The sequence below is a fragment of the Eleutherodactylus coqui genome, chromosome 2, assembly GCF_035609145.1.
Source record: "Eleutherodactylus coqui strain aEleCoq1 chromosome 2, aEleCoq1.hap1, whole genome shotgun sequence".
NCBI lineage: Eukaryota > Metazoa > Chordata > Amphibia > Anura > Eleutherodactylidae > Eleutherodactylus > Eleutherodactylus coqui.
In genome coordinates this window covers 8,789,728-8,813,952 of record NC_089838.1, presented here as the reverse complement: position 1 = coordinate 8,813,952, position 24,225 = coordinate 8,789,728, and the positions used below count along the sequence as shown (strand labels likewise).

At 48.4% G+C, this 24,225-nt stretch overlaps 1 protein-coding gene across 1 annotated transcript; it reads right to left on the bottom strand.

Annotated features, from left to right (window-relative positions):
* Nucleotides 1-5,481: 5,481 nt before the first annotated feature.
* On the bottom strand, nt 5,482-23,402 carry WEE2 (WEE2 oocyte meiosis inhibiting kinase). The gene is made up of 12 exons (XM_066589393.1): nt 23,308-23,402; nt 20,033-20,370; nt 18,995-19,188; nt 18,517-18,574; nt 17,566-17,738; nt 15,548-15,669; nt 14,113-14,259; nt 13,862-13,957; nt 13,693-13,778; nt 9,828-9,998; nt 9,184-9,326; nt 5,482-5,938 (listed from the first exon to the last, which is right to left on the bottom strand). Exons 1-12 carry the CDS (start codon nt 23,324-23,326, stop codon nt 5,779-5,781), a joined length of 1,707 nt encoding a protein of 568 aa, XP_066445490.1. The 5' UTR covers nt 23,327-23,402; the 3' UTR covers nt 5,482-5,778.
* Nucleotides 23,403-24,225: the final 823 nt, after the last annotated feature.

Below are 24,225 nucleotides of genomic sequence, written 5' to 3'. Positions count from 1 at the left end.
CGCACTGCCGCCCCACTTCCGGCAGCCCCGTCCGCCCCACTTCCGGCGCTGAAGTAACCTTGTAGACATAGCTTTGGCTTCTGTGTGGAGGGCAGCACAGAGGTGACATTGCGGGTCTCCTCGGGTTGTATCTCTGGGGGCTCCTCAGTGTTCATACAGGGAGGTTTGGGTGAAGTAAACGCACCAAAAACCACATTGGCAAAACCGCCGCGTATTTACAGTGTTGTCTGAAGCCCGTGTCCGCGGGCGAGCCGTTTCACCGATGCGTTTTTGTAGCGCACGCCCGCTGCCGTTCTTGTGAAGAAGCACAGATAAAAAAAGTCACAAAAACGCTATTGTGAAACCTCCCCGGGCGCGTTCACACGTAGTGGAAGTGCTGCGCAAAAGGCGCTAATCGGCGCCTGCGACGTGAACAGGGCTGGGGGCGGAGTCACACCGGCGCACACGCAGGGAATGAAGCGTTACATGCACGGGGAAAAAACCTCATGATCGACTTGTGTGAACATTTGCGCACCAATGAACCCATATAAGGTGATGGCGGGCGCGATGCCCAAGGAGATGCGCAGGTCTGAGGTAAAAAGAGCATCTGGGAGTCATTAGGCTAAATAGCCAATGAAATCTGCGATCCGCACGCAGAAAACACTGCTGCATCGCGTGGAGTCTTGCAATATTGCGCATCCGCCCGTGTGCCGCCACCCCAAACCTTCGTTGAAAACAATGGGAGTGTTACCCCGGCGCTGAAAACAACGGGAAAAAAAGCGCCTGTGCGAAAGCAGCCTTACCCTCCACAGCGAGCGGGTCTGTGAGCAGCCTAATCCTCTGCGGAAAGTAGGTCTGTGAGCAGCCTAATCCTCTGCGGAAAGTAGGTCTGTGAGCAGCCTAACCCTTCACAGCGAGTGGGTCTGTGAGCAGCCTAACCCTTCACAGCGAGCGGGTCTGTGAGCAGCCTAATCCTCTGCGGAAAGCAGGTTTGTGAGCAGCCTACCCCTCCGCAGCGAGCAGGTCTGTGAGCAGCCGAACCCTCCGCGGCGAGCAGGTCTGTGAGCAGCTTAACCCTCCACGGAAAGCAGGTCTGTGAGCAGCCTAACCCTTCACGGTGAGCAGGTCTGTGAGCAGCCTAACCCTCCGTGGCGAGCAGGTCTGTGAGCAGCCTAATCCTCCACAGCGAGCAGGTCAGTGAGCAGCCTAACCCTCCGCGGCGAGCAGGTCAGTGAGCAGCCTAACCCTCTGCGGCGACCAGCTCGGTGAGCAGCCTAACCCTCCACAGCGAGCAGGTCTGTGAGCAGCCTAACCCTCCACAGCGAGTGGGTCTGTGAGCAGCCTAACCCCCTGCGGAAAGCAGGTCTGTGAGCAGCCTAACCCTTCACGGTGAGCAGGTCTGTGAGCAGCCTAACCCTCCGTGGCGAGCAGGTCTGTGAGCAGCCTAATCCTCCACAGCGAGCAGGTCAGTGAGCAGCCTAACCCTCCGCGGCGAGCAGGTCAGTGAGCAGCCTAACCCTCCGTGGCGACCAGCTCGGTGAGCAGCCTAACCCTCCACAGCGAGCGGGTCTGTGAGCAGCCTAACCCTCTGCGGAAAGCAGGTCTGTGAGCAGCCTAACCCCCCACGGTGAGCAGGTCTGTGAGCAGCCTAACCCCCCACGGTGAGCAGGTCTGTGAGCAGCCTAACCCTCCACGGTGAGCAGGTCAGTAAGCAGCCGGGAAGAATATCTCATTTCACTGTACCTCTGCAGCGCCACCTATTGGAAGGCAGCATTCCTGCAAGTCAATGTTAGAATCTTTATACAAGCCTTATAATAATGACTGGGAACTGAAGACCAAGCCAGAACCCACCCACAGACAGCTGTTTCGGGTTTTGCCCCTCATCAGTGGGCAGCAGGATTCCGTCTCAAACCCTGTATTCATTTGTTGGCATAGAGCGGAGATTCCCAGAATAATCCTTAGTGATGCCTGAGCAGAAGTCACCTATTCCGTAAAGACTAGTAATCACGGGGCCCCAAACCAAGCATGGACCCTCTTTGTAACTACCCTTGTCCAGAGCCCCTTCTTCATCTCCTGTGGAGAGCGGTGATAAAGAGCTTATGTGTCTTCCTGACTACCAGCGCCAGTCCTGGGTGACAGCACAGCGTCCGCCACGGATCAGCTGGTGTGCGGGTTGGTATGTTTGCAGTGCCATTTAATGCTGGACACTGGAGAGTTAACACGTCCCTTTGGTCCCAGCGCTGGCTGGGTTTCTGTCAGTCGCTCCACGTGGGTCCTTTTTGCCCAGTCAGCCCATCAGTCCCTCCACGGGGGTCCTTTTTGCCCAGTCAGCCCATCAGTCGCTCCGCGTGGGTCCTTTTTGCCCAGTCAGCCCATCAGTCGCTCCACGTGGGTCCTTTTTGCCCAGTCAGCCCATCAGTCGCTCCACGTGGGTCCTTGTTGCCCAGTCAGCCCATCAGTCGCTCCGTGTGGGTCCTTTTTGCCCAGTCAGCCCATCAGTCGCTCCGCGTGGGTCCTTTTTGCCCAGTCAGCCCATCAGTCGCTCCACATGGGTGCTTTTTGCCCAGTCAGCCCATCAGTCGCTCCACGTGGGTCCTTTTTGCCCAGTCAGCCCATCAGTCGCTCCACGTGGGTCCTTTTTGCCCAGTCAGCCCATCAGTCGCTCCACGTGGGTCCTTTTTGCCCAGTCAGCCCATCAGTCGCTCCACGTGGGTGCTTTTTGCCCAGTCAGCCCATCAGTCGCTCCACGTGGGTCCTTTTTGCCCAGTCAGCCCATCAGTCGCTCCACGTGGGTCCCTTTTGCCCAGTCAACCCATCAGTCGCTCCACGTGGGTCCTTTTTGCCCAGTCAGCCCATCAGTCGCTCCACGTGGGTCTTTTGCCCAGTCAGCCCATCAGTCGCTCCACGTGGGTCCTTTTTGCCCAGTCAGCCCATCAGTTGCTCCACGTGGGTCCTTTTTGCCCAGTCAGCCCATCAGTTGCTCCACGTGGGTCCTTTTTGCAAGGGATGCTGGTTATAATTCTCGTAGCGTTTGGTGCTCTGTATCTCGGTACTCAGCACTTTAGCGCTCTGTCACTTGGCTTCAGCAGTTGAGGTCGCTTGTTGCTCTCGGACTCGGGATGGCGGTTACACAGAGCTCTGGGGGATCGTCCGCTGCTGCATTACCGTCTATTGATTTAGATGAGCCCCTGTATTGCCTAATTGTCGAATCCGGACAATAGTCGCCCTGTGTACGTGCGGCCGCCGTCAGGGCGCTGAGCGACAAATCAGTCACTTGTGGGAGTCGCTTGGTTTTTTGCTCACGGCCTGTTTGCAGCGACCATCGCTCCAGTCTGTGGGGCGGCCGTCCTGTAGAACGTTACCTTTAGGGCTTAAATCACACAAATGCATTTGCGCAACGCATGGAGAATTTTCACACTTAATACGCAGTGAATAGAACCCACTTGGTTCCATGGGCTCGTTCACGTGAGCGTATTTTAAGAGCGCTAATTAACTGAATTGCCAATTGCAATCAAAGGAAGCTTGCTTGTTTTTTTGCGCACCACTTAGCATGCACAAAATGTCCATCGCGCAAATATACGACAAAAATACGTATTTCAATACGCTCACGCAGGTGTTAAGCCGGCCGTAGCGCTGACAGAGATGGGCGTGCTTTCCAAACGAATTTACCGATTTCAGTGGGTTTTTTTGACTATCGGGATTCTCGCCTGTTAATAGTTAATATGCGAAAGAAAAGATGGACGGACCGATCTTCACTCTTATTTTTTTTCAAACTTGCGCACAATAGTGCAGAGTCTGAATAGCGGCGAGCGTATGCGTCATCTGATGGTCCACAGCAGATTAACCCTTCACCGTCATTCACTCATTATCTAGACGAATGGCTGGTTAGACAATAATCTGCGTAGATAATTATCAGCGGAGAAGGATACATGTAACGGCTGTTCACGATGACATTCGCAGAAGTCGTTGTTGCCGCACATGAATGCCTCCTTCACACAGGCGACAGCGATATCGCCGCTACAAAATCACCACAATATCGCTGCTGTGTTTCCGCGATTCTGTAGCGCCAGTGAAAAAATTGTTGTGTAGGTCGGCTTTATGAATTGGCTGAGCCGCGGCATTGATTGGCCAGTTCATAAACCCCGCCTCTACAACTTGCTGACCGCTAATTGGTTCTTCAAGCTCTGCTCAGCCAATCAATGCAACGCTAGATGAACCAATTACAGCCACTGCATTGGTCCATTGAGTGCTGCAAATCAGAGCCATCGCTTCCTAGAGGTGGGATTTATGAATCCTGCAACCAGGAAGTGACCTTCTGTGGGCGAATGAGTACTGAGGACGCACAGCAGGTGGTGTGGAGGTGGGGTGTAAAAGGCTAATATGCGTGGTGGAGACCAGATTGGCCGGCTGGTAATGCCCCCTGTTCCTGATTGGCTGCAGAGGCCAGGATTTCACTGCCCACCTCATGGGGTTCTCATGCAGAGTATACCGAGAATGGGGTGATCGAGGGAGAACATCCAGCGAAAGGGGTCCTGTAGATGGAAACAATGCTTCACCAAAAGAGGGGGCCATGCAGTGTATGCAGCCACTTCTTGACTCAACTTTGAATTGGTTTTGGTCCCAGCAGTAAGACTCCCCCCTTCCAAATTAGATCATGGTGTGGCAGCCGTGCACAGGCCTTTGCGGTAAGCAGCAGTTAAGATTCCTGCCTGTCAACGGCAGCTCTATTGGCCCTCATTGGAGCACTTTGGCGGCACACAGTGGTAAGATAGTATAGCCGATAACCACTGTAACTAGAATATTCATGACGCCAGTACCTTTTAGATAAAGCATTCTGGTGGAGACATAATAAAGAGCCCAAGCCAGGTTTGAATTCTCAGCTTTGTCAGGGCAAGTCTTGCTCACTGTTTTGAGAAGTCCCCTCTGTGGACTCTCGCTCCTCACTGACTTGTTCCAGGCCCTTTCCTCTAACATCTGACCTCTGGGGACTTTCCTCGCAGCAGCGCCTTACAATGCGTCTGCTCTTTCACCTCTGACAACCAGCTTCCCGACTCCTCCACTTCCCCGCCGCTTTCCTGCACTTACTCCCCTCTCATGACACTTCCTCCTCCACCTTGCTCACTTTCCTGAGCTTCACTCAACTCCTTCCACTCCACTTCTGATTGGTGAACGGTTGCTGGGCAGAATAGCTTTAGTCCAACTTCAAAGACAGACAAGGTCTTCCTCTTGTATGTTACCCTCTATGTCTCTGAAGGAGCTCATAGGCAGGTATTACAGGACTTTGCTGCCCATTAGCCCTCCCCGAGTAGCCTCTGGGTCACTACAATGTGAACTATCCCCTTTAAGACCATCTCGAGCAGAACAAATCCCTCATATTGCCATGTAATAAATGAAATCTAGTTTTTTTTGAGAAGGAGAGCAAAATTTGTAACCCCCCCCTAACTGCAAAAAGAAGATTCCCAAAATATTTTAGTTTCCAAAAAAAAACAAAAACACAAAACCCATAATTAAAATTTTTATTTAAAATTCACACAACATAATTTAAGACATAAAAGCAAATTTAAACGTTCAATTGTAAAATAGTAAAACGATTCGAGCCACATCTAAAGAAGGAAGCGACAGAGGAAGCAACATGTAGAGGCAGCAAGGAGGATGTATGATCATACGAGACAGAGGAGCCTGGTCCAATACAGAATGTACTGACCAGATGGCGTAGGGAGGGGATATTCATTCAAACCATTTTCACTTTGTAAGAGGCGACCGGTCAACCCATAAAGCCCTGGAGCCATGCTGGAGCTTTTAGATCATCTTCGAATAGCCACCACAGGTGAAGCTTACTGATCGGGCGTTTTTGCCCCCCACTAGTTTCTTCTTGTTTTTGCCAAGCAAGTCAGCCTTGGAAGGGAGGGCCATGCACTCATCTCCTGAATTCTGGGCCTCTTTTGCAGCCTTAAGCTCCCTGCGGAAGAGGAAGAAATACCAGACATTTTAATCTAAAGATTATAGCCACAGGTAGAAAAGTGTATTCTGTCCCCCCAACCTACAGATCCTCCAAGCGAAGAATCAGCTTAGGTGCAACCCATAGTGATGGGCATACATTAAGACTGATCTGGTGCTCTCCACCATAACCCTTTTCCTCGAGGACGGAAGAGTCCTTGTTGGCTGCCCACCACTCCGCCATGACACTTGTGTCTGTCCCTTATATTTATTGCAGATATTTTAGGAGAGGAGCTTGGAGCAGGTTCTTGCCAACCCCTATGAAAAAGGATAGGACTGAAGTAAGCTGGGGCAGCTGCTTCTTTCTGGGGTCCCATGGGATTACACAGAATAAAATTGGTTTACCTATATAAAGCCCAACAAGTTAAAACATGAATTCAAGTCTGCTACATAAATACATCTGCACAGTTGAAACCACCATATACTCACAATGGTGGGCTGGGTGAGTAGTTGTCGTACCCTTTTAAGGGGTGAACTATAAAGACTATCAATTTCAGTTTTTTAAAAAATGGCCCCTGGTGCCTGTAAGGGGAGAGATATCTACCCACTTCATTATAGACCTGCTCTCTGCTGCTAGTTGACCAGTTATAGATGCATAGGATTCAGACCTTCTGGGTTTTATAGAGAAATGGTGCACTGCTGTACTAGGCTTTGCATGTGAGAGTTGGCAAGAGTCCTCTACGAGGGTAGAAAACAGGACCTCTAGTGGGGCCTACAACAATCTCCCCACCCAAGCTACGAGATGACTGTTGACTTTCAGCGGGCTCAACTGAAAGAATGCTAGGACTTCTCAGCATGATACGAGCTGAAAGCTCAGAGAACAAAGGCGCTGTCAGCAGCTCAGCGGGACACCGCTGATGACTGCATACACAAAACAGCTGCCTTGTTCTCGCAAACAGCAGCTTTGTTCTTGCACTCAGCAGTGTCCCGCTCCACCTGCATTTATAACTCTTTAAGTAGCTAGTTAGCCACCTAAGAGTTATGCAAAGATGATCGCTCAAAACTGTCACTCAAACTGCTGTTTCAGCGATCATCTTTCTGAATGCACCTTCAGAAATGGGGCAGGCTTGGAACCACAACTTCCCTGCTATTCCTGGCAGAAATGTTAAACTGGAAAACTGGTCTGTGAGATGCACCCAGCCCTTGTCCTGGGGAGGGGAAAAAAAACCCCTGCCGGAGGAACCACGGCCCACCCTGCTCCTGCACAGGTTAGTCCTCACCCGTCATCTACATCCTTCCATCTACACATAAGCTTGTCCTTTCCAGAAGTAGATACCCAAGGGCAAGGCATAGATAACTGGTGTCTAAAATGGCATCTGCCAAGAACCTTGAACTTGGGAAAATATGGATATTTCAGCCTCACCCCTAGAACACCCTGAAAGACCACAAACATATCTGCATAATCCCTTTTTTAGTGGTTTGGCTCATGGGACTGTCGGCCAGTTGATCCTGTGCCGCATACAAGGTTGGTATATGAAAGGACAATGCTTCGTCTGGGCAAGAATGTAAGCGGGTAAATAACTGGTTCATAGTAGAAAGCAGAGGCAGGTTATAAATGGTACATACTCTGGTTGGGTCACCTTTACTAGGAGGTTGCCACAGGGGGCGGTAGTGGGCCAATTTTTAATTCTATGTATTAATGACCTGGTAGGATTGTGCAGTAAGATATTACCAGATGACAAAACTAAGTAAAGAAATTAACACCAGAGCAGAGTGCAGTTGCAAGAAGATCTGGATAAAGGCCCATTTACAAGGGACGAATGGGCTGACACTCGTCCCTGTGTGCGCTCGCTCCTGTGCTGTTACACCCAAAGCAGCCAGCAGGGAGGCGGGGCAGCTGGAGGAGATTTCTCTCCCCCGCCCCTCTCCATTCACTGGATACAACAGCTGTTCACTACTGAACGGCAGCTGTATAAAGTGAATGGAGAGGGGCAGGGGGGAGAGGAGAGAAATCTCCAGCCGCCCTGCTGGCCACCCACCATTACACTCTAAGACTGGGTTCTCACAGGGCGGATTCTCGCGGTTTGGCCGTAGCGAAAAGCCGCAAGATTTCCGCCGGGAGAACCACTGCTGCAAAACCCGTGGCGGCTTTGAAGCGGCCTGGCCGCTCGCTCTTCCGCTGCGGCCAGCGCTCCTATAGAGGAGAGCGCGGCCGCAGCAGGAAAATGAACATGCTGCGGACGGCAAACCCGCGCCACAGCAGCGGCTTCTGCCGGCTTAGCCGCAGCAGATTTGCCGTCCCGTGTGGACGAGATTTCTGAGAAATCTTGTCCACATGGCTGGCTAATCCCGGGATTAGCGGCCGCATGCGGATTTGCCGCGGCAAATTCCGCACAGAATTTCTGCGGCAAATCCGCCCCGTGTGAACCCAGCCCAAATGGGAAGACACTGGGTAAAAGACATGGAAAAGGACTCCAGGGTTTAGTTAACTGTAAGCTTAACTGGAGCATCCAGCGTCAAGCAGCTGCTGCCAAGGCAAATAGGATCATAGGGTTCATCAATAGAGGCCTGGGGCAGATAAGAACATTGTTTTACCTCTTTACAAGTCACTGGTCAGACCAAATATGGAATATTGTGGACAGTTTTGGGCACCGGTACTCAAAAACAAGAGCTTAAATGGGTACAAAAGGTGGGCAACTACAGTAATAAACTGAATGGGCGGACTACAATACCCAGAGGTCATCAAGATTGGGGTTCGTTTAGAAAAAGACGCCTGAGGGGCGAAATGATTATGTATACATATATGGGGATGATACAGAGCGCTCATCTATTTCTATCCAGGACTGACTGTTAGATGTCGAGGGTGCCACCTTGTTAAAGGAAAGAAGGTTTCTACATCAACATAGAAGGGGGTTCTTTACTGTAAGAGCAGTGAGACCATGGAACTCTGCCTGAGGACGTGGTGGTGGGAAATTCAGTAAAAGCGATTAAGAGGGGCCTGGATGCCTTTGAGCATTGCAATATTACATATTTAAGTTAATTACTCAGAAGGGTCAGTGATCCGGGATTATTCTGATTTCCAGACTCGAGTCAAGGAACCCCCCCCCCAACGATGAACATTGGCCTCTACTGTGTGGCAGGTGGGTGGGGAAGAGATAGCTTTCCTCTGGGTCAACATTGCAGGATTACATGCTGAACTGGATGGACATAGTGTGTAGGACTGAAACAAGACCCATGTTAATGAGCAGTCTGAAGGAATCCACCTACCTCTCCAGCATGGCGGTCTTAAATTTTTCTACATTAAGCTGTTTCAGCAGCTGGGCAGCCTTGCCAACAGATCGTCTCAGAACTGGGTTTTTCACCAGGGCTGCTGCGGAGGGTCTGGCTGCAGGATCTGGATGAATCAACGTCTGAATGGGGGTAAAGACAAAACGTATACATTTTTCTGTAACATTATGGATGTAAAGTCAAATGTGGTCCACTGGGCAAAAACAGGCAATTCTGTTCCTCTCCTTGGCACACTGTAACCAAGTGCTATTCTGATAGGCACAACGTGAAGCTCTTGGACCCAAATGCAAAGTCAGAGCTACATATGCAATTTATAGTACTGGTGTCCTCTTATGCTGCACAGACAGTAGGATTAGTACCTCTGCACCCCTACAGCTACACCAAGTGATTGCTAGATAGTCGGTGCCATAGAGAATTGCCCAAGTGTCTGCAATCTTCCCATATACCATAAGGGTATAAAATCCTGCGTTTTTGCTATTGAATGACTCTGGCACATAGTAGGCAGACTTCATACCATCATACGCTAGATTGCATCTTCTAACAGATGCCAGTGGAGAATGTCAGTACTTGCAATTACCAAGGGGACCTGCACATGTTACATAACATTCATCCAAGTGCCGTACCTTAAGCAGGTCAAGAAAAGCAGAAGAGAGCGGCTGAGGAATCTCTGGCAGGTTGCCCTTTCTGATGTAGTGCCAGTTGTCCTCATTGCATGGAAGAGGGCTGGTGCCAGCTGCCACGGTGATTGTGAGGCCAAGAGCGAAGAGATCAGCCTTAGGTAGCTGACTGTAATCCTGAAAGAACACTTGTATAAGCCATACGCACAGTAACATGGGTGTAGATGGACTTGAACAGGTACGTTCACATTAGCCATTTCACACGGATTGATAGTCCGAGTTTGAAAAATCATGAAAGGGGAAATCCAATCAGATGGATCAGATCCCATAGATACATGCAAGATCAGACTCCAACAATGATCTCAAACCATCACCGATTTCCAGAACAGGGCTGCACAGAGCTCTTAAGACACTTTGCACGCAAATAGTATTGATGATCTATCCTCAGCCTTTCCTCCATGCTTACAGAAAGTGCATCACTTAGTGACCGCCCTCCCCACATTGAGAACAAGATGGCAGAATGGACATCTGCTCATAACAAGCTCGTCAACATTGCCAACTATGGAAGAGGAGCTGGTAACCAGGAAATTAAAACTTGTTGATGTGGAAGGTATGAGAGATCCAGACGAAATATTAGACTTAGAGGCATTCCTGAGTCGGTTAAGGCTGAAGGAATTTCATGTTGAATTCTTCACTTCTCTACTACCTGATGCCACCCAGAATGACCTCCCTGTTGATTGGGCACACAGGCTCCCTAAGCCAAAGTCTCCCCCTGTGGATGCACCAAGGGATGAGATTACCCGAAAAATTTAAAAAAAAATCTCTCCCCATCTCTCACCAAAATCTGGCAAGACCCCCAACTATCGAAATTTAGACCCATGTTCCTGTTAGACATAAAATTATGTGCTAGAATACTAGCAAACAGGCTCTCTGGGGGTTATTCCAAATTTAGTTGCCAATGATCAGGTAGGATTAGGGGATGCCAGACCATTGATGGCATATGCAGATTTATTGGTTAATCTGTGGTGTCCGATCCGGAAATGCCTTCTGTGCTTCTCACTTTCGACACAGAAAGCATTCGACCAGGGGCAATATCAGAGAAGCACTACTATAATTCGGCCATGAAGGTCCCTTGGTTTCTTCTATTATGGCCTTGTACTCTAGGCAATCAGCTCAGGTCTATTCAATTGGCTCAATTAAAGGGGTTGTCCCGCGCCGAAACGGGTTTTTTTTTTTTTCAACCCCCCCCCCCCCCGTTCGGCGCGAGACAACCCCGATGCAGGGAAGTAAAGAAAGGTTACCGGAGCGCTTACCTTAATCCCCGCGCTCCGGTGACTTCAATACTTACCGCTGAAGATGGCCGCCAGGATCCTCTGTCTCCGTGGACCGCAGCTCTTCTGTGCGGTCCATTGCCGATTCCAGCCTCCTGATTGGCTGGAATCGGCACGTGACGGGGCGGAGCTACACGGAGGCGCTCTCTGGCACGAGCGGCTCCATAGAAGACTGCAGAAGACCCGGACTGCGCAAGCGCGGCTAATTTGGCCATCGGAGGGCGAAAATTAGTCGGCAACCATGGAGACGAGGACGCTAGCAACGGAGCAGGTAAGTAAAAAACTTTTTATAACTTCTGTATGGCTCATAATTAATGCACAATGTATATTACAAAGTGCATTATTATGGCCATACAGAAGTGTATAGACCCACTTGCTGCCGCGGGACAACCCCTTTAAAGTTAAAACAGGACATTCGGGGTGCCCACTGTATTTGTTTTGGTAAATGAGCCCTTTACCCAATTGATCCGCTCATCCCCAGGTGTCTGGGGTCACTATAGATAATACTGAACATCGCATTGACCTTTTTGTAGATCTAATCCATAGCTTGACATCTTCCCTTAGTACTGTATATCAGGACTCCTTGGGAAATTTAGCTTGGCAAATTACTATAAGATCAACACCTCAAAGTCCATAATTCTCAGTAATTGCATTCATAAAACCACTCAACCACAATTACAAAGTCTAAGTCTAAATTTCTAAGGCAATTCAAATTGGAAATTCATCTCCAAGAGTCTTGAGGATCAGTTGGTGTAGCACTGTAATCTTAAGACCTCCCAATGTATAAATCATTTGGAAACCAACAGGAAGCTTTTGAATAGATCGCATCTAACACCCCCATCATCTTGATGAAGTTTCAACGCATTAGCATCTGCTGGAGATGCCATACACAAATCGATACACATCCGGCTGTCATGTGGTCTCCTCAAGGCATTGTGGGATGGTGTGCACCAAGCACCATGCTCGATCTTACAAGCCAATCTCAGTTGGGGTATAACTAGGGCTCTCTTATAATTTGGTGTAGATGGCTATAATTCTTCTGACCTCCTTATTGCATCTGATGTTCTAATGCCAACTAGAACATCCATAGCTATACAATGGATAAGTTATGTCACCCCTTTAATTGAAGTATCTTTAAAGGTTCAGCATAGCTGCTTGATGGAACATTCGATTGCTACAAGAATGGGCCAACTAGAAAAAAAAAATTAGATCTCATTGTGCAAAGTGGCTTTATTTTTCTGGATACACGTGATAAATCATCTTTATTCAATAAACATTGGGTCTAGTAATGCGTCTCATGCAGACAACCTCTATCTTTTTCCTCCCTTTCTTCCTTTTTAAAGGGAAAGAGGGGGGGGGGGAAGCTCACTTCTAACCAATTTTCTTTATTTACTGTTTAGTTATTTTTTATTCATTTTCTGTCCACTGTATGTGAGGGTTGATCATTACAAACAACTTGGCTCTTGCCGAAATGTCATTGTACATCTTGACCTTGTCAACAGGCCTCCACAGGCTTTACTGCCAGATATAACGGACACTCTTCCCATCTCTTCTCAATTATACCTAATGGAAACTAACATTGCCTGCATCATATGTCGAAGTAGTGAGCATCCCACCACCATTTACCTCCAACTCTTATGTTGTAGATTATGGTGTTTTTTGCCTTCTATTAAATTATATCTGTTTATATTTGTATTGCTTTTGAGAAAAACATATTTGTCAAAGGAACTCAAAGTCAGCTGTGCATGCAGTTACCAGTGCCGGCCACTACACAGGGGTTGCAGCCAACTGCTTCCACAACAACCCCTGTGTATTGCGGTGCCAACAGCAGGTGCCCAATCAGATTTCCAGTGTCTGAGTTGCAAGCCCTAGTTGATCAAATATTGATTACTTATCCTGAGGACTGTCCAGGACATTTACAGTTGATGTATCCCCAGGATCAGGCATCTATAGTGAATCATCAGGGGTCTGCCACTTGAGATGCCTGCCAATCAGCTACTCACTGGTCAGCTGTCAGTGCCGAAAGTAGATAGCACTCAACTCTACAGTGGCCTAGGTTGGTATTACATTGACTTCAGTGAGAACTGTGCCTGCAGTACCAACTGGGGGCACTACAATATGGACAGTGCCATTTGCCTTCAGCAGGCCCAGCAATCCTGAGCAGAGAACCCTCAAGGATCACCTATTGATTCCTTATCCTGCAGGTGAATTACCAGTAGTAAAAGTCCCAGCCAACCCCTTTAAAGATGCCACTTATCGCCAAGAAATACCCACCACTTAAAAAGTGCATTTTGGGACGGGTATGACTTTACACAAAGACCTCTTCGGTCTACGGTAACAAAAAGGGATAATACCAATACCTCTAGTCAAGTGGTGAATGCCAAATTCCTTGGGAGGGCTAATTATTTGAAGGTCTATAACCTTGGTGGTCGAGGGCAGGAATGGGGGAGGTCAACATCCATATACCAGGGTTATGTAAGGAACATGGACCTTCAATACAGCCATATAGGAAAGCCCTTCATCCCAGATGGTTTACTTGCCTCCTGTAGGATCTCGTTGGCCAGGAACCTGCTGTCTCCTTCCTCCACTTGTGGGTTTGTGACAGAAGTGACGTGTCCAAGGTCACCTGAAACCAAGTACATAAAGCTAATCTATATACAGGAGTCCATTCCTACACCCAAGAGAACACCATAAGGTCATCATACACACCAATCTTATACAGGACACTGGCGGAGGAAATCTCGTCTTCTCCATCACTGTCCTCCTGTCCCGCTTCAGTCAGCTTCCGACAGATGAAGATATTACCTGGAAAGAGGACAGCAGTCATGAGTTGTACATAAAACAATGGAGGACCATGACTATAGATGTCTTACATCTGCCATAAAGAAATGAACAGAAAGCCATGCTTATAGTCCCATACAGCCCCTTTAAGTCCAAAAACATGACCAGCGGCTACTAACTTGGCTTGATGTCCATGTGCACCAGGCCTGAGCTGTGTATATACTTCAGCCCCATGGACACCTGCAGAAGAATCTCCTTCAGCTCTTGCTCCCCCACCAGCTGCCCGCTCTTCATGTTCTCCGTAATCAGGTCCTGCAGACTCCCACCTGATGCAAGCATGATACACCATTATACGCATGCTATGGATTAAACAGACCACTGGGATATCAGGAGGACTCAAGTTGTGCAACAGCGAGAAGTTGTCCCTAGATGCTCCAATTCACTGTCAATCTGGACTCAATCCAGACATCGTGTTAAGTCACCAACGGTCCCACTGCCGAGTGTGCAGGAGAACATTGAATGGTGGAGCGTAATCAGGGTCTGAATGCAAGAACACAGCAGCAAGATTAGTGAGAATGAATGGAGATGGGGTGGACTGAATCATTCCAGACCCGCCCACATTTACTGTAAGTAGGAATCACTCATTCAGTGTAAATGCATGCCCTGACTGAATGACCAAATTTGCTCAGTTTCTGCATTCAGATAACAAAAATGATAGATCGGCCTGTGTAAACGGTCAACTCCTGTATGAACTACCACCCATTTACTGTGTGTGGAGGCGGGTGGGCTCGAACGAACCCTGGCCTACCCTGCCTCCATTCACTGAATGACTATTGCTGGGGCAACCCGTCAGGGCATCTGTGTCCGACAGGTCATCCCCTGTAAAAGGGCCCTTTGACAGTAAAAAACAAACACAGGCAGGGAATAGGATAAGAGACAAAGCCACAAGTCAGATGTCCCCCAGTCAAAGATGCAGTAGTAACGTGCCACTCATACACGTTACTACTAAAGCCGGATTTACTAGTCAATCAGCCATGGCAGCCCTCGGGGTCTTCAGAAAGTCTTAACTGTCTGCCATAGCAACCAAATGGCATTTTGCAATCTAATCACAAGGGCTTTTTGGGACCCCTGAATGCTGATCTGGGCATTTTAAGGGTTAACAGCCACGACCAGCATAAAAGCTAATCGCAGCTGTTACATGCGGGTGTCAGCTCTCAGACAGCAGTCAGCCACTGTGTATAGAGCAGGATTGACCCCTGATCCTGCTGTATACAAACCCTACAGACCCAGGACAAATGTACGTCCTGGGGTGTTGAGGTTAAAAATACGAAAGGGCCTGGAGAAGACCATGAAGATTGTCTCACTTATTACTATTGATGGTGTTTCCAGCACAAAGACAACTCCATACAAAACAGACCCCAAAGAACAGATGACCGTCCGGGTCATGAACAGCAGACCCCACAATTTGCTATTGATGACCCGAGGATAGGTCTTCAATAGTTATAAGCGAGACAACGCCTTTAATTCTGGTACCCCATAGAGTCAAGACCTCTTTAGCATGAACTAGGTTCCCATAAGCAGTCAGACCCTCATGAGGGCTTCTCCTGGGCTTACCATTGCAGTATTCATTCTGTATGATCATGTGGTCATCTTCTGTCCAGGCAGAGTAATAGCGCACAACATGTGGGTGAAGGCCCAGCACAGCGTGGGCATAGACTTCTCTTAAGGCCCGTTGCCTGCATACAGAAACAGACTTCAGAACAGAAGCATTTATTAGTGCAGCGGTGCCTCCATGCCAAGTATTACTATTAGTGGATATCTGCACTATGACATCTGATGCTGCCGCTCATCTATGTACACAAGAGTGATAGTCGTTCAAATGACTAGAGGTAGAGCGGCCGGGGATCGTCCCGCCTGTCTGCCTCCTTTCACAGTAAACAGGAGTCCCCCAAAACGGCTCGGTTTACAAAGTACGACAGTAGCTTGGTTTTAGTTCTTCTAAAAAGTACCTTTATACACGCGATCGCGAATTCTCGCTGGAAAAAGTGAATTCAGGCCAGTCATCCTGTGGACGCAGTCGCCGATATGGCACTGAGCCAGAAACCATTCACTTGTTGGAGTAGCTTGGTTTTTAGCAAAACTAGAAGCCAAGCGACTGTCAGCCGTGTAAACAGGAGCCGCTCAATCTTTGAACTCCCGTTTACCCCGAATGGAGGCAGGTCGGAAGAGATCTCCAGCACACTCTGCCTGTATTCACTTTAACGACCATCACCCTTGTGTAAAGCGCAGGTGTGGTGGCCCAGAATGGGGCCCCTCCATAATGCTTGAATCAAATCGTCTTGTGCCTACGTATTTTCCGTTTCTTTTATGTTGTCTTAATATGATGTGCATTGCATAGCTGCAGCACTGAACGGGTTAAACATCTGGGTTAGGTCTGGAAATGTATCTTGTTTTGCCACGTGTTGGTGCTGTTATATAAGTGGGAGTGAGCGGAGTTGCGAGAGACACCCATGGGGGGCCATTTTGGAAGAGAGATATAGGTGACCCTAGCTTTTCCTGGGCCCGTTTACACCCAGGAGTTTCTACCAATGATGTACTAAGGAGAAAAGACCATGACCCAACCCCCCCCCCCCCCCTCTTGCAGAGTGGAGTATGTGCTTAACGCGAGTGCCTACCGGTAGGGAGTTGTTGGGAGAGAAGAGTTGGGCCAGAGCCATACAGATAACTGACTGTAGACTACCTGGTGTACCTGTGATTTTCCTCCCTGTCGCACTACAAGTTGTATTGAGTATCCTGCTGGTGTGGATTGTTTCTTGTTTGGACTGTAACTACATATATTCAAATAAAGTGGCACTGCCAACCGTTCCCAGCTTTGCTAATTAAAACTACTGAATATGGACCAGTTCTTTCATTGTCCAGATTCACCGGAGGAAGGAACAGTGGCGTCACCTTAAGCCCAGGTAAAGCCCAGGAAAATGTCACTGCGAGTTCCCTGTGTGTAGGCCGTTCCTCACTTCCTTGTGGATGGGTTCCAAAGCTACCCTCAGGGTGGGAGACTGTAGAGCCACGTGACAAAGCCCAGACTCTACCCCGCTGTCTCCTAGGCTGAGGGCCCGCTCCTCGGACAGTCCTACTGCAATATAAACCCAGTTACTGACAACTCAGCCATTTCCTGCTCTGTCCTGTTGGTCGCCGTTTCTAGTGATAATTGCAAAGGTACCTTTAGCTTGGTCACCTGAGCTCCCAAATTGAGGCAAACTCCTGTAGCTAATCGTAAAGCAAAATCCCCCAAAAAAGTTAATTTGCAGTTTACGTAGATTTGCAGAGTTCTCTCTCAAACTAAAGCTATGGGCTCATAGCAGAAGGGGCGTTGAGTCCAGGGATATGATTGACATAATGAAGTCCTCTCCTCGCTGCATGCCACAAGTGCTGTTTTGCAGGTGCACCGCAGGGAAAAAGTAAGGGAAGTATAAAAAAAAATTGCCCCTGCATTGCTTCTGCTATTGGCCCGTAACATCAGTTCATGGGGCTCAGGGGAGCTGACAGGTTCCCTTAAAAGGGGACCCCACCAAGTTAAAAAAAAAAAAAAAAAGTCCTGACAAGGCAATGATTGCTGGTTACACATTACTCACTCATCCGTGGAACCCGCTAGTGGCTTTTTTGAGTGCTTTATGGCGTAGACACAGCCATCCAGTCTTTTTACACACTTGTAAACGGCACCAAACTCTCCCGCCCCGATCTTCTCAATCTCCAGGAATTCTGTCTTGTATCGGGGCACCATGTTTGTTTCGTGTAGCACAAACCTCTGCGGAAGAACAGTCGGAAAATAGTCAGCTACGCACCTTGGAAGCAGTCACATGTATAACAAGGATGATTGGTTAAGAAATCTGTCTCATACACCCCATAAGGGACTTCTACGTTGATGGGAGGGGGGGGGGCTCTGTTCAGGATCCTCATCTCTTGGTCACAGGAGAGCGGTTACAAGAGGACCTGTCCAGTATTACACAGTCTATTGATTTGCATGGACACTTGTTGTAATACTTAATTTTCCCTCTGGGTGTGCTACAAAGAAACCGAACACTTAAGGCCCATTTATACGTAAAGATGATCACTCAAAAATTTATCAGGAACTGACAGTTTTGAGGGATCATTTTGCACTAGTTACTAATGGGCTAATCGGCCACATAGTAGCCAACTAGCTTCATTTGCATGTATTTAGGGAACAGCAGGTGGTCTGTTCTCTAAATACACGACTTTTGTTCTGCCATGGGCAAGCAGGCTGCATACAATGCCATCAACGCTGCCCGCGGAGAACAGCACGCTGTGCCTCTTATCACAGATGGTGGCTTTTGTACTGAGCTGAACTCAGCGATGGACGAAGAGTGCACAATGAGCACCCATTTACATGCAATGGCCATCGCTCAAAAACCATCGTTTGAACTAATTTTGAGCAATAATCGATGTGTAAATCAGCCTTTACTACCAGGATTCTCCATAGATCACAAGTGATTGCTGGTGATCCCAGCTTAGCGCCACTTGATCAGCAAACTGTCAAAAGCAGAACCCCTTAAAGTCATACACACCTTAGAAGAAAATCCTGCAGAAATCTCCCTCTCCTTGTATTTTAAGGGTGGATCCGTACTTTAAAGAAAAAAAGGCAAAAACATTAGACTTCACAGCAATGATACATCAATAGCCAGACCTAGAAGAATCTAGTAATAAACCTTTACCACTAGAGGGCAGAAAATAAATGCACTCTACGACTAACGTAGGAGTTTCCAAAAACTGAAGATATGGACCTCTGCTGAAAACTGTCATAGAGGACCAAAGGGGCGCCATCACATCATTGGAACCCATTCCATCCCAGCCAATTAGTGAAGAGGAGTTAACATAATGAGTTAGATAATGGTACCCAATCCAAGCTGAATGTTTGCAACAAGGCCCACGAGCCTTCAACTATACCTCTAAGCAGGAGCCCATCTTCACTTCATCCTAATACCACCCAGAAAAAAATAACCCGTTTGGAAGAGCTACAAGAGCTATATAAGGTTATTTGGTCACCTGGGTTGTCCTGCCTTCCTCTTCCCATTTGAGTTCAACTGCATTTGCTGATACGTTTCAGGGGTGAAAGGGTTAATGTTGACCAGCGCAGGGCCTTCGAGATCAGCTCCCATGCCAGCTGCAAACTTTAGAAGCCGCTGCCCTCTACAGGGCACCCTCGTTCCAGGAGATGGGTAGTTCCTGTACAGCAGAGACTGCAGGGAGAAGGTAGAATTCATCATTGTTTTAAAGGAGGCTTCCCAAGACTGAACTAGTGATCTATCAGGATAGGTAATCGATAGTTGAAGGGCAGGGGGGACACCACCCAGATCCCTCGCCGATCAACTGATTGCCGAGTCATGCAGAACCCACGTTTTGCCAGAAAACAGCTCCACACACTGCTGTGGCCTGGGATGGTATTGCAGGTACAGTTCCTATTCCTCGCAGCAGATCAGCTATTGAATGCTTATCCTGAGGATTGGTCATGAATAGTTCAGTCCTGGAAAATCCTCTGAAGTCACAGGTCTGAGCAATGGTCTGCTACCTATGGGCTCTCTAGGTGTTGCACAACTACAACTTCCAGCATGCCATGATAGCTTTCGCCTTTCAGGGCATGCTGAGAGGTATAGCTGCACAACAGATAAAGCAGCACCAGTCTATTCACTTTTAAGGGGACTGCCGAGATACCCAAGCGGTGCTGGCCAGCCGTTTCCGTGAATCCCATTGAAATGAGTAGCGCACTGACTGCACATGCTCGCCCAACACTATTCAGTGACACCACGGTGGATAAGCGACCCCCCACAGTGACCGAGTGGGACACACCAGTCCCTTTTTGCAGACTGTCTGGCGTCTGAGCGCCAAGATCCCCACCAATCAGCAAGTTATCTCCTCTCTTGTGAACCAGGGATAGCCTCTAATCTTGGTACAACCCCTTAAAGCCTCTGACAGCAAGCAGAGATCTGAAAAATGCATTCTAACTGAATTAGGATGCAAATATTACACAATGCTGAAGGGTTACATAAAACTGGACCCAATCATCATAAAATGGTTTCCTTATACCTTTGGGGTGTACGGACTGTCTCGAAGTCTCAGCTTCTTCCATGTACTGTAAGGCAGGGGGGTCCCAGGACATTCCCCCTCAGCATACAGCTTGGCGGGAGGGGAGCAGTCACTGTCAGGGCTAGCTTCCTGACACGGGGAAAGCCCCCTCTCATCCCGCTGGGGAGTGACCGGGAAGGGGCTCTCATGGGTTCTCCACATCAGGTGGTCAGCAGCTTCTTCTGAACGTGGAAAATCCCTCACATGCTCATCGGTAACACCATCCTCTTCCTCTCCGCTGGAGAAGTCCAGCTTCTGCGCAATTCCAGAAGGGTGTGGCATTGTGTACATCTTCACACCTGTGGATGAGATGTGTAAGGGTGACGGCCATGGGCCAAGGCAAATCCCACAAGACCCAAACCTGGAGCCATCAATAAAGAACGGGATCTTTATGGAAAAGACATCTTGGAACCTCCAAGACAAACGTCTCCCAGACATCCAGGAGCAATTTCGTGAAGAAATGCTTTATCCAGCACCACGTCACAAGGCAAATGTGATAACCAAGTGGCTCAGTGAACAAAACATTGAAGTTTTGAGTCCATAGCCAAGAAACTCACCAGATCTTAATCCCATTGAGAACCTGTGGTCAGTTCTTGAAAGGACAGGTGGCCAAAAAAACCCACAGAAATGGTGATAAACTCCAAGCAGTGATCAAGCAAAACAGTTTTCATTAGTCAAGATTTGACCCAGAAGCAGATATCCAGCATGTCAGGGCAAATCACAGAAGTCTTGAAAAATAGGGACCTACACTGTAAATATTGAGTCTTGGCCTAAACTTGGTGTAGAAACACTGAAGCAGTAAGCTTTGCGAAAACAAAAATTCATGCAGGTCTTAAAACTTTTGGCCACAACTGTATATACACCATATATACACTGATACCATCACCCCACATCAGCAACATGCATGAACATTTTCAAGAAAGAGATCCCTCTACACATACAAGAGATGTCCAGTCCCACCAAGATCAGCAGCCTTGTAGAACTTCCATCTACTGTGTACAGGGCCCCCCCAGTCCCATCACCCCCAGTCAGGGGCGTAACTATAGAGGATGCAGGGGATGCAATTGCACCCGGGTCCAGGAACCTTAGGGGGCCCATAAGGCCTCTCTTCTCCATATAGGGAGCCCAGTACTATAAGTAAAGCATTATTGTTGGGGGCCCTGTTACAGGTTTTGCATCAGGGCCGGGAGCTTCACGTTACGCCTTTGCCCCCACTTACCACCTACTCCCATCATCCACTGGACAAAAAATAAAAAAGACTGAGGCCTTCCTGGGCCCTCGTTATATAATGCACTGCAATGATCCTCCAAACACCAATCAGTGGTTGCTCACAATTGTACCTGTGCGCCCCTCCCTTTTAACCTCTTCCTTGCTGGAAGAGAGAGGGTGCAATTCACTAAATGCCAGTCAGGTCAGTGGACTTGTGAGAATTGTTTGGGTAAACACTGCTAAAGACGACTGTATTTTCCCTCCATATTGGGCTTGCGGTTTACGGACCGTAATACAAAGCTAATATAAATGTATTTTTCACAGCCATGTTTTTAAAACGCCGCCTGCGCCATTGTTGTCCGTTTTTGCCTCCATATTTGCATTCCTTGGTATGCTTTTCAATTGGGAAGACATGGAGCCGTATTACCGAGTAGAAGATAAAACCCATGACAACAAATATGGAAGGAGGTACAGATGAAACAATGGGAAGCACCGATGATGTACGGTTATGATGTCATCTGCAGCGCGTTCGTATGACACATCTGTACTACATGTTACAATACGCTCGTGTGAAGCTGGCCTGACACTGCTGATACTTAGGGGCTGATTTATTAAAGGGGTTGCACTTCAATCACAAGTTATCCCCTATACACAGGATAGAGGATAAGGGCCCTTTCAGACGGGGCGGAATTATGCTGCAGAACGCAGCCAAATCCCCAGCTGCGCAATTGCACACTAAATTCCGGGTTCTGATGCGGAGCTGGAGGCAGGTTTTAAGCCATTTTCAATATCAGCAAGTAGTGGTAGCTACAGCAAAGGATAAATAATATTGACATTTTGAAAGTGTGAAGGAAAAAACAAAAATGGGGGGCTGCGTCTTTAAAGGGGTAGAGGGTGAGTACTTTTGCACCTACTTATTTGTTGTTGCGTTGCATCTAATTTAAAAAAAACAAACAATTAACTCCTTCATGCTACAGCATGAGGCTGCATTCCCACGAACGTATCTACGGGGGGGGGGGAGGATGGAAGAGCCAGGAGCAGGAACTGAGCTCCCGCCCCTTGCCACTATTTGCAATAGGAGGGAGTGAGACGGGGGCGGAGCTCAGTTCCTGCTTCTGGCTCTTCCATCCTCCCCCCCTGCAGACAAGGACACCGTATATCGGCTCTGCGTGAAAACCGAGCCGATATACGGTCGTCTAAATAAGCCCTTAGGGCTTATTCAGGCAACCGTATATCGGTCCGGTTTTCACGCCGCGCCGATATACGGTGTCCTGCCCCCTCTCTGCCCCTCGCCACTATTTGCAATGGGAGGGGGCGGAATGGAGGCGAAGCCCCCTCCCATTGCAAATAGTGGCAAGGGGCGGAGAGGGGGCGGGAGCTCAGTGCACTGCTCCCGACTCTTCCAGCCTCCTCCCCCTGCTGAGAGGGACACCATATATCGTCCAGGCGTGCAAACCCCTGCCGATATACGGTCATCTAAAGCCGTCCTAACGTCCAGGCTGGAGGGCACTTGACGCAACAGGACATAAACTTCTTCCTATGGATGGGCTCAGAGCCATCTGTAACTGATAGCTTGCCTCCCGACGCAACAGCAGGGATCTATGAGAACATCTATCCCCGCTCCTAACCCCTTATATGCCACAATCAATGTACATCGTGGCAAGTAAAGGGTTCATAGAGGGAGCGCACTAAGTTATTCCTACTCCGCAATGTAATCAAACGACCGTCGCTCCTGTATAAAGTAGTCCGTGGGGCGGCTGTCAGGCGCTCGTGTGCCCAGCAGTTGTCACATATAAAGGTATCTCTAGAAAGAAGAGGCAGCAGATGGAATGGGGCAACAGAAGACTGCCTGTAGTCTGTTACCATAGAAACACAGTCTGTATAGGAGCTGTAAACACCAAAACGACTGGACATTTTTAACGAAGACTATTGCTTCATTTTTCTTTTGGATGCCATGAAAGCTTTGTTGCAAAATTATTGATCTCCTTTAGTTCCCCACTGGCTGCCTATGGATATCACCAACTCACCCAGTTTATGCTCTTGCATTCAGACCCCGATGATGCTCCACCGTTCAGTCTTTTCAGCACACCCCGCAGTGGGACCGTTGTTGGTGACCTAAAAGGAAGTCTGGATTATGAATCCAGATTGATGGTGAAGTGGAGCAGTTGTCTATTTCAACCAATCGAGTTGTTGCTACAAAGGAGCAAAAATCTGGGATCTATGGGCAACTGCTTCATGTTGCACAATTAATGATCCCCCATGATATATCCCAGTGGTCTGTTCAATCCATAGCATGCGTATAATGGTGTATCATGCTTGCATCAGGTGGGAGTCTGCAGGATCACGGAGAACATGAAGAGCAGGCAGCTGGTGGGGGAGCAAGAGCTGAAGGAGATTCTTCTGCAGGTGTCCATGGGGCTGAAGTATATACACAGCTCAGGCCTGGTGCACATGGACATCAAGCCAAGTTAGTAGCCGCTGGTCATGTTTTTGGACTTAAAGGGGCTGTATGGGACTATAAGCATGGCTTTCTGTTCATTCCTTTATGGCAGATGTAAGACATCTATAGTCATGGTCCTCCATTGTTTTATGTACAACACATGACTGCTGTCCTCTTTCCAGGTAATATCTTCATCTGTCGGAAGCTGACTGAAGCGGGACAGGAGGACAGTGATGGAGAAGACGAGATTTCCTCTGCCAGCGTTCTGTATAAGATTGGTGTGTATGATGACACTATGGTGTCCTCTTGGGTATAGGAATGGACTCTGGTATATAAATTAGCTTTATGTACTTGGTTTCAGGTGACCTTGGACACGTCACTTCTGTCACAAACCCACAAGTGGAGGAAGGAGACAGCAGGTTCCTGGCCAACGAGATCCTACAGGAGGCAAGTAAACAATCTGGAATGAAGAGCTTTCCTATATGGCCATAGTTAATGTCGATGT